The sequence below is a fragment of the Salvelinus sp. IW2-2015 genome, linkage group LG10, assembly GCF_002910315.2.
Source record: "Salvelinus sp. IW2-2015 linkage group LG10, ASM291031v2, whole genome shotgun sequence".
Lineage (NCBI taxonomy): Eukaryota > Metazoa > Chordata > Actinopteri > Salmoniformes > Salmonidae > Salvelinus > Salvelinus sp. IW2-2015.
In genome coordinates this window covers 10,608,395-10,619,378 of record NC_036850.1, presented here as the reverse complement: position 1 = coordinate 10,619,378, position 10,984 = coordinate 10,608,395, and the positions used below count along the sequence as shown (strand labels likewise).

Genomic DNA, 10,984 nt, shown 5'->3' with positions numbered 1-10,984 from the left:
CTCGCCAATGTCACAGTACTTTCTTCTACTGAACTCTCTGCCCTCCTCTCAAGCACTGTGAACAAACCACCAAAAGACTATACCTTGACCTGATATTGCAACAGACACAAAAACCAACATGCGGCTGTGTGCATTGTGTGTGTGCTCGTGTGTTGTGGTGTGTGTGTGTGTGTGTGTGTGTGTTGTGTGATGTGTGTTGTGTGTGTGTGTGTGTGTGTGTGTGTGTGTGTGTGTGTGCGTGTGTGGGGTGGGGGTCTGTAGTCACATGCCTTTAGGCAGTGCACAGTTTAGGTTTGAACGCAGTTTCAGACAGACCACGGGATGAATTTTATCAGAGACGGAACTTTATTAGCCGTCTCTCTCCGAGGGCTGGGTCACGGAGCATTTCTTCAAGGAAAAAGCAGAAGATCATCACGGCAGCCAATCAATATCCCCCAAAGTTCCTTTACTTGGCCTGGTTAGAACGAGAGAAGAGGAGCAACAACCCGCAGGTTCCATGAATACCCTTTCTGTGTCGAGGTGAAGGTGGGAAAGGAAAGAAGGGCTAATGTTTTGGTAATGGAAAGACGCTAAATATAGCAACCAAACCCCACGTTCATAATGGGATAGCTAGCTCCAATACAGCAGTAGGCCTATCTGCCTAAAATGATATCATTAGAAGGAGAAGGTTAGTAGCCTTAAGCTGACCACTGCCAGTGTGGTAGTGGAGAATATGAGATAGCAGCAGACCCTGTCTCTGTCCCTCCCCTCTCCTCCCCCTCAGATCCCCTCTGATGAGATCCTATACCTCCCTTCTCCACCCCCCTCGCCATTCGCCGCTGCCATGATCCACGTTAATGAAGTTAATTGAATCTGAGATCAATAATCTTCATTATTGTGATTTGACATGCACAGACAAATTGGGTTGGCGGCTGTGTGGTTCTAATCTGGTGTGTATTCAAGGTGTGTGTGTGGTGTGTTTTGTGTGTTGTGTGTGTGTGGGTGTGTGTGTGTTGTGTGTGTGTGTGTGTGTGTGTGTTGTGTGTGTGTGTGTGTGTGTGGTTTGTGTGTGGTGTGGTGTGTGGAGGAAGGTGGGTAAGGGGCAATTGCTGGCCGGAGCGAGGGATTGAGAGAGGGAGAATGGAGGCGAGGATCGCCCGAGGCGTACCATCGATCGTAGAGAGACGCCCATCGACCCAGACGCCTGACGAATGGAGCCAGGTCTCCAAGGCTACAAGTAAACGCTGCCTCCGAAAGGAAAGGCTACTTTAACCAGCCTCCCTACCCCGCCCAGCCATCTTGTACAGCCAAGACCACCAGGCCCCATTGAGATGGATTCAAATGCAATGTCAGAGAGGAGAGAGAGAGAGAGAGAGAGAATGCAAAGGAATCTGTGACATGAGGATACGTATCAAAAAGCACCTGAAATGACCTAGGGACTACGTATTGTAATTGCATATACATTGAGCTGGCGGGCGGCCAGTGCCTGGCTGTGTGACGGTGAGGCGAGGTGAGCGTAATCTGAGTGAGGGTGGTTAGGGAGATAGAACAGGTTAGGTAAGAGCGGCGGGATGGAGCACGTGGAACTGTAAGATTATGCATGAACACCGGTGCGAGCGCGGCTAATCGGCTGCTCATGCCACTCAGTTGGAGAGCGGCTGACAGCGTATTTACACACAGTGCCTGCCGTCGCCGCCGCTCCAGGTGCCTGCCTACATGCCTGGGCCATCCCTTCGCCAGGGTGCTTCCCCAGCCATCCCCACGCCTTGACACTCCACAGCGCCGAGCGCAGAGAGCTACTGACGCGTTCTCAACTCAACAAAAGGAGACCCCCCCCCCCCCACACTTCCCCAACCCCTTCCTATCTATGCTCTCAGAGTGCGAGACGGGATGAGAGGGGTGGGGTGTAGAAATGAAATAAGGATCCCTATCTAGAAATGAAAAAACCTTAAGTTCAGGTTGTTTTCTTAAACGGTACCGTTTAATGTACAAATGACCTTGACTAACCTGTACCCCGCACATTGACTCGGTACCGTAACCCCTGTATAAAGCCTCATTATTATTACGTCATTTCATTGTGTTACTTTAGTTATTTTAGTACTTTAGTTCATTTAGAAATATCATTGGCACAGAGAGAGGCATATTACTTTGGCCTCTCGCTGTGTTTTCAGTTGCACATTTTAATGACATTCAAATCAGTGTTGTAATGATGTTTTAGGTGAACTATACATTTATATTTAGTGCCATAGCAAAGGTTGCACTGCAGATTAATTGGCTTTGGTGTTAAAATGACCCTCCCCCATGCCTTCCTTTCTCTGTGTGTGTTTTAATTACATTTAACAGCCTTAAGTCTGTGTTGTATTTTGAGGAAGGAGATTTCACATGGGTGTTTGGCCTCGATGTGTGTGCTGTTCTGACTGCTTCCTGAGCAAAGGCATTCTTCTCTTAAACAGCTGTCGTTTTGGCTGATTCAGAACAGATGGCAGTGTGTGCGTGTGCGTGTGCGTGCATTGCCTGATCAGGGTTGCCTGTTGAGTTGTGTGTGGTATTGGATTACATGTTAAGATATCCCATATTTTGCTGCTCAATATTCCAATTGTGCTTTTCTGAGCATTGCTGCATCTGTTCACAAAATGGCAGATGTCCATTATGCATCTAAATGTAAAAGTTTCTATTGTCTACTCTGGGGCTCCCGAATGGCGCAGTGGTCTAAGGCACTGCATCTTCATTGCTAGAGGTGTCACTACAGACACTGGTTCAATTCCAGGCTGTATCACAACTGGCTGTGATTGAGAGTTCCATAGGGCGGTGCACAATTGGCCAGTGTCGTTAGGGTGTGGCCGGGGTAGGCTGTCAATGTAAATAAGAATTTGTTCGTATTTTTTAAAATACAATAATAGTGTAATCCCTAAGATTTATGTGACAAGTCGTAGACATTCTTCAGAAATGTTGGAACATTTTAAGTAGAAATGCTACCAAAATAATTGGCTGTAAGAATACATTTCCTTCTGGTTCAGTAGTTGTTCAGTAGTTGTTTAACAATGCATTATGTTGTATGCATCCTATACACTAGCACACACGATTCCAACTTGCTGCATACTGATGTGTGAGATTGAACATTAGGCAGCCTGCTTGTTCAGTTGAAAGGCTACAGACGACTGCCTGGAGGCACAGCGTTTTTACCGCAGCGCAACGACTGGGAGCTGCTGCGTGTTTCAGTGCATCTGTTTATCCCGCGGCATCACACTGCCAAAGGCAACAAAATGAGCCGACTGACAATGACAGAGATTTCTCCCTGTGTCTGGGCTGAGGCAGTGCTCACACCTTCAGTACCGCGCCGAGGTAGAAGTCAGCAGTAACACTGCTGGAGCGTGTTGTGTGACATGGCTGGCAGGCCCTGGAGGTAGCTACCCGGTTCTGGAGGTAGCTACCCGGTTCTGGAGGTAGCTACCCAATGTCACCAGATATAACTGTACCTTTTGAAGAGGCTGTGGCTTTCCCCACAAAGCTCATATACGCTTTAGTAAATACTTTCCATTCTTTTAAGTAATTGTTTTTTTTGTTGCTATAGTGTTATAGTGTCCCATATTGAAGCGGATTTATAGGTTTCGTATAGATAATGTTCTGACTGTTGAGATCATTCATATTCAAGTGACCTTTAGCAGGTGTTAATGTGTGCACCGGCGCACCATGGTCAGTGTCATTCTTGCCCTTAGTTTACATACCTGGACAATGAATGATGAACAGCTAGGAATCAGGAACGGTCAGGAATGTACGGCATTATCCCAATGTCCTGTCTATAATCTCTGCTTGTCTTCCGGTCCACTATTTTCAGACAGCCTCCATCGCAAAATAATACATTTGTGTACGTGTCTGCACAATGATAGAAAGTGCTTTTCTATTTGTGTCTTTCCATCTCACTGCAATCCACATTTGATTGTTTTAAACAGGGGGGATTTGAATATAAATTGAAAGCATACTCTCCAGGCTAAACTGTAAATAATAACTCGACTTTCTCATCTTTTGTAATTGAAGTAAATGTGTTTTGTTCTGAGAGATTTGGCGTTGGAAACGCACATACATTCATTTGTATTTACAAGGAGGCGAGCCTGTGCCGTGCAATGGGTGGAAATGCATGCTTAAATGGTGAGTGTGTCTGTTAAGAAATGCATTAGAGGCTGAAGAAGAAGCGTAAGACATATTAATTGACAGACAGGAACTGCTGTCTCGGAGGTTGATACAAGTAATTTATTACTTCAGAAACKAATGCCACCTCCAGAATCTGCTTCATTAATTTCAAATTTAGTTTTAATTTCAAGCTGTTGCCCCTTGAGAAGAATAAGGTGGCAAGTTGTGTTTGAAGAGGCATTTCCTCTCCCTCTTCTCTCTCCGTCTTTCTCATTCTCTGCAGTAAAGCACAAAGGGGGTGGGAGGGAGGGAGGGTGGAACTTTATTCCATTTGGAAAACAATGTAAATGCAACGAGGAAGTTGAAATGGAATTACAGCAACAATTTATGATATGAAGTAGTCTCGTCTGTGATTGCTTTGTTTTTCTGATATGGGAAGAACATTCTAGAGCTTTGTATTTCTATCAGCTGTCTGATTTGCAAGGAATCGCAAGAATGTCAAATTGGAGATCTTCATCATTAGACATGGTGGTACTGTGGTAATAACAATCCTCTCTCTGTTTCTCTCTCTGTTCCCTCAGCGTATGCCCCTGAGGATGAGAAAGAGGCTGCCCTGCTCGATGAGGACCTGGAGGGGGAGGACTCTGCCGGGGAGGAGGAGCCTGCGGTCAAGTACATGTGCCAAGACAAGGACTTCCTTTTCAATGACCGGCCTGGTGTCCACGACTCCCCGGTGGCCGACTTCTCCGGCCATGAGTTGGACAATGAGTCTCACCTGAGTGAGTCCAGTGACCGCATGTCAGACTTTGAGAGTGCCTCTCTCAAAAATGAGGAGGAGGTCGCGAAGGTGCCACTAACGCCCTTGTCGCCATCTTCCTCTGTCGTGATGGCCACCAGCACAGCTATAGCCACGGAGGACGGCGCCACCACCGGGCCAGACAGCCTGGAGCAGATGAAGGCCATCTACACCAGCTTYCTGACCAACTCTTACTGGTCGTCTCTGAACYTCAACCTCACCCAGCCGCCAGCAGTGGAGAAACCTCCACGCAGCCACAGCAGCAGCAGCAGTAGCAGTAGCAGCAGTTGTGGCAGCAATGGCAATGGTTACGACTGGCACCAGTCCGCCGTGGCCAAGACCCTCCAGCAGGTCTCTCAGAACCAGAACCGGCTCAWCCACCCAGCAGCGGAGCAAAACAACCTATTCAGYACCGTGCAGCTCTACCGTCAGAGCACAAAGCTCTACGGCTCCATCTTCACAGGTGCCAGTAAGTTCCGCTGCAAGGACTGCAGTGCTGCCTACGACACGCTGGTGGGGCTGACTGTACACATGAATGAGACCGGCCACTACCGCGATGACAACCACGAGACAGACAGCGACGGCACCAAGCGCTGGTCCAAGCCACGTAAACGATCCCTCCTGGAGATGGAAGGGAAAGAAGATGCCCAGAAGGTCCTGAAGTGTATGTACTGTGGACATTCCTTTGAGTCTCTGCAGGACCTCAGTGTCCACATGATTAAGACAAAACACTACCAGAAAGTGCCTCTGAAGGAGCCATTGACTCCTGTGGCAGCCAAGATCATCTCCTCCGCCCGGAAGAGAGCCCCCATCGAGCTCGACCTCCCCAGCTCCCCAGACTCCAATGGGGGCACCCCCAAACCCTCCCTAAATGACCCTTATGACCCCCTCCAGAAGGCATCCAACCCCTACATCACCCCAAACAACCGTTACGGACACCAGAATGGAGCCAGTTATGCATGGCAGTTCGAGTCCAGGAAGTCCCAGATCCTGAAATGCATGGAATGTGGCAGCTCCCACGATACACTTCAGGAGCTAACAGCACACATGATGGTGACCGGTCACTTCATCAAGGTCACAAACTCTGCCATTAAGAAAGGCAAGCCCATCATGGAGTCTCCCCCAGCACCCATCCCCATCATCTCTGCTGGTGAGGAGAAATTCCAGTCTGTGCCACTGGCAGCCACAGCATTTTCCCCACCTCCTCCACCTATACCTCCTCCCTCTAGTATTTCCCCTGCCATGGCTGTGGAGATTAAGAAGGAGGAGAAGGAAGAGGAATGTATGAAGGAAACCACTAACAGCAGCAAAGACAAGAAGACCGGAGATGACGAGACAGAGGAGAAATTCGATATCTCCTCCAAATACTCTTACTTAACAGAGGAGGATCTGGAGGAGAGCCCTAAGGGAGGGTTTGACATCCTCAARTCCTTGGAGAACACAGTGACATCAGCCATCAACAAAGCACAGAAYGGTGCTCCCAGCTGGGGRGGCTACCCCAGCATCCATGCTGCATACCAGCTSCCMAACATCATGAAGCTYTCACTGGCCMACTCAGGGAAGAGCTCAGCYCTGAAGTACATGTTCCCYGGAGGAGAGAYCCTKTYCCAAAAYGCCAAAAACCAACCTCTGATCTCCCCGCCCAGCCGTCAGACCTCTCCTCTCCCCAAAAACAACTTCCACGCCATGGAGGAGCTGGTGAAGAAGGTGACTGAGAAAGTAGCCAAGGTGGAGGAGAAGATGCGGGAGCCSARTGTAAGGGYGTCCCCAMTGAGACRARCMACACCCTCCCCCTGCAGCAGCGAGGCMGGGGAGTCAGCCAGAGGGGAGTCCCCYAAAGAGAGGAGAGGSTCTAAAACYCCMGAGAGCATCGGAGGAGGCAGCCACAAAGACTGTAACGGTGACRCCAATATGAAGGAGTCGCTGGAGAATGGAATGGAGTCTGCTGTCAAATCTCCCATCTCTGCCTTGTGTGGCAGCACAGCCATTATTACAGACCACCCGCCAGAGCAGCCCTTCGTCAATCCTCTAAGTGCGCTTCAGTCCGTGATGAACGTCCACCTGGGTAAGGCAGCCAAGCCTGCTCTGCCGTCCCTGGACCCCATGAGCATGCTCTTCAAGATGAGCAACAACCTGGCAGAGAAGGCCGCGGTCGCCGCTTCCACCCCAGCTCAKACCAAAAAAAACAACGAGCACTTGGACCGCTACTTCTACCACGTCAACAACGACCAGCCAATAGACCTGACCAAAGGCAAGAATGAAAAGAGTAGCTCCCTGGGTTCAGCTGCCCTGTCGTCATCCACATCAACACCCTCCTCKGKCTCCCCCTCCTCCACAGCCACCATGGCCAAGGCCTCGTCTGCTGTGGCYTCATTCATGTCCAACTCCCCGCTGCGTGAGAACGCCCTGTCTGACATATCAGACATGCTGAGAAACCTSACMGAGAGTCAAGCYTCCAAGTCCTCCACGCCCACCAGCCTGTCGGAAAGRTCTGACATCGAGGGTTCCACTCAAGAGGAGCTMGAGGAGATCTCTCCAGCCCAGAAACGCAAGGGCCGGCAGTCCAACTGGAACCCCCARCACCTGCWCATCCTACAGGCCCAGTTYRCTGCCAGCCTCCGGCAGACTGGCGATGGGAAGTAYGTGATGTCAGACCTGAGCCCCCAGGAGAGGATGCACATCTCYCGTTTCACAGGCCTCTCCATGACGACCATCAGCCACTGGCTGGCCAACGTCAAGTACCAGCTGAGGAGAACCGGAGGGACGAAGTTCTTAAAAAACCTGGACTCAGGCCAYCCAGTGTTCTTCTGCWGCGACTGTGCTTCTCAGATTCGTTCCCCCTCCACCTACGTCAGCCACTTGGAGTCTCACCTGGGCTTCAGACTCAGAGACCTGGCCAAACTGTCTGGAGAACAGCTTGTCAGCCAGATCTCACGTCACACCAAAAGCCTGTCCGAAAAACTGCTCTCCAACCACTCCCACTCCAACCCTCACTCCCTCTCCCACGCCCACTCCCTGTCCCCCTCCCCTGACGAGGACGGTAGCAGCACCTCGTATCAGTGCAAGCTCTGCAACCGGACTTTTGCAAGCAAGCACGCGGTCAAGCTCCACCTGAGCAAGACCCATGGGAAATCCCCAGAGGACCACCTTATGTATGTGTGTGAGCTAGAGAAACAGTAGCACTAAGCTGTGGACATGCTGCACTCTCTTTCTCTCCCGTTCTCTCTTGGTCTATCTTTAGCCTTTCACAGACATTTCTTTCAAAAAAAGGACTAAAAACTATTAAGTGATGAAACTGCACAAAGATGCCGTGGAACTACTGTTTAGTTTCGGCACATGGTTTCTGATTTTCTTTAAAGGGAGACTCACTCTGGCCCAAGAAGCTTTTGTTTGTTTATGCTCTCCTTTTTTTGAAAAGACGGTCATTTTTTAAATGTGCAGTGTTGAAGAAAGAGGTGCTGTTGTCACTGATAAAACAAATGAAGGTTGAACAATATTTTAAAATGAAGTGGTATGTATTTGAAAGTTGTGTCAATTGGATTTGATTTCTTTATATTTTGGCATCCGTGAGATGCGATAAGCTGCATGCATAAATTAAACAGTTTAGTTTAACATTTGGTTAACTAAATCTGGTGCACTTTTCTTTTTTCTCTCTCTTTCCCTCTCTTTTTGTTAATGTGATCTTTATGTGCTGGTGTCAGCATCTGAAATTTAACCCTCTGAGTACGGCCAAGCACTTCTACCCGAATGATCCAAAACCCTTCTCGAAACAAACTATTTTAGATTGGAATTGACCAAGCTATTGTGTGGTTTGTAAGCTGCACATTGAAAGTACTATATGTCCCTGTCCAACAACCAATCTCTAAAGATGCATTGTATGTGATGCAAAATCTCAATCTGAAGTCGTTTACTTTGTTTAATCAGGGACCTTTATGAATTCAGGTCTGTGTAAAAATGTATATAAAAACATATATACTAATTCCTGTCTAAATTATGCATCATTTTTATATTTTTAATTTAAGAGGAGTATGACTATCTACTGGTGCACAATATATGAAGACATTAATGAAATTGTTTTGCACAATAGTTTTATAAATATGTTATTTAATCAAATGATATGAAAATAAGAGTAACAAAATTACCCAGAAATCTTTTATTTCCACCTCGTGCTCAAAGGGTTAAACCTCTAGTACAAGACAGTACATGTGCCGGTATTTGAACATTAAAAGATAAAAGGTTGTACAAAAGATGTTACTTTATGAAGTAAGGAAGAATTCCACATGTATCCTCTTATTTATAAGCACTCTTGGTTGTTGTTTCACATCGTAGGATGCCTTTGGATTGGTATTTTCTTTTTTCTGTCTAATTACTCTCCCACAATTCCGCACTGCAGCTTTATCTTTTGGGGATATGAAAGGTAACCATAGTTACCTCACCTCTGATTGACAGTTCTGCAACATTTTTGGCAGGTCATTTGCTGAAGTAACTGACAGCTGCCAGTGTAATGAAATCTTAGGTGTAAAATATTGGCATGTAAACAGCACAGACACTGTTATGCATTCTGTGCCGTGTTTTTTGTTGTTGTTGTTGACAATGAAGCACCCATTATATGACTTCGTATAACCTTTTTTTCTACTGCAGCATTAAAAAGGAAACCGTTTTTGCAATAACACTGTGTGTCGTGGCTCACGATTATGTAGGTGCTGTGCGTTTTCTAATGAGCACATTAAACGGAAAATTGTTTCTGGCGGTGATGAGTTCTGGACGAGTTTACAGTGAGTGGCAGGGCCCTGCAGAAGATGAAAGCTGTCACACCATCATCCTGTGTGTTTCCACAAAGCTCTGCCTGGAACAGGAATAGCCTATGGGCCATATCAGGGGCCACTATGCGGAGCCTCAGAGACAGACACCACCCAAGCACTATAGTGGTGGCACCAGTATCACATGTCCATCAAGTGTGTGTATCAGTCTGCCTGCGATCTTCTCCATGTGGTTGTGTTGGGCTACATAGGAAAGGGGAAATAGAATCCACATACTGAACAGCAGGTAACTCGTAGCTGTGTGGCATCTCCATTCACAAACACAACAATATGTGAACTGAGATATTCCCTTCCCCCTCCATCTCGATGACTGGATGTAGCAGATAATTGCATAAACCCTGGCACTAGCTGTCTCATTTTCACCATTTTATTCCCCGCTCTGTAATTAACCCCGACTTCCATTTTGTGTGTATAGTAGATTTTTTTTTTTTTTTAAGAGAGGGGAGGCCGTTGTTTAGGCCTCATGGAGGATGACAACAATGCCGCAGCGATGAGCTCATGGCTTTCAAGTCCTCAGCTATATGCAACAACAATTAAATGCAGTCTATCAGGACAGTTAGTTAGTTGGTTACAGATACTAGGCCCATTGCCTCTCCGTGAATCAGGCCATTTGCTCACAACAGAGGAGGTGGAGAAGGAGGGATGGAGGACTGTTTCTCAACTTCATATTTTGTCCTTATGGTTTTCTTCTTTGAGCCGCTGAATATGTTTTGCGTCAGGTCCTGTCACCAAAACCACCTCACAGATAAACTCCGACACATAGTTATAGACCAACAACCACACACACCCACACACCCTTCAGCTGCCAGGTAGAGGGACTTCATCCGTGGTGACAAGGTGCCGCTGTATGTGAAAATGTCAGCCTTCACAGCCGTGCCTGACGTCTGGCGCCGTATTTAAGGCTCTCATTAGTCGCAAAAGAAAATATGCGTGAAATTGAAGTGTAAGGAGAGCATTTTCTGTCCCCTCTCACATCCAGGGAGCTCAGAGTGGGCTGGGCTTATTAAGGTTCAAAACAGGCGTGCAGGAGACAATGTGTAGCCTGAAGGCACATGCACACACACACACTCACACTTATTCACTATGTATTCCCCACAATCCCTCACACTACAGGCTTCATGTCTCCAGATAGATGTGTGGATGTACTCAGTTTAAAATGAGTATCAAAAGAACAAATGGTCACGTGTGCAGGATTTTGGATAAAATGACTTTTTATGTGGTATGAGTGCTATGCCAAAATATGAAAAGGAAATATCCATGT

At 47.4% G+C, this 10,984-nt stretch overlaps 1 protein-coding gene across 2 annotated transcripts in view; it reads left to right on the top strand.

Annotated features, from left to right (window-relative positions):
* tshz3b (teashirt zinc finger homeobox 3b) overlaps positions 1–9,653 on the top strand; it is a 43,853-nt gene extending 34,200 nt beyond the window's left edge. For both annotated transcript variants that reach the window (XM_070445380.1, XM_023995289.2), the window contains one exon: positions 4,689–9,653. In XM_070445380.1, the coding sequence (XP_070301481.1) occupies positions 4,784–8,083 (3,300 nt within the window). In that variant the 5' untranslated portion in view covers positions 4,689–4,783 and the 3' untranslated portion in view covers positions 8,084–9,653. The remainder of the gene's footprint in view (positions 1–4,688) is intronic.
* Positions 9,654–10,984: the final 1,331 nt, after the last annotated feature.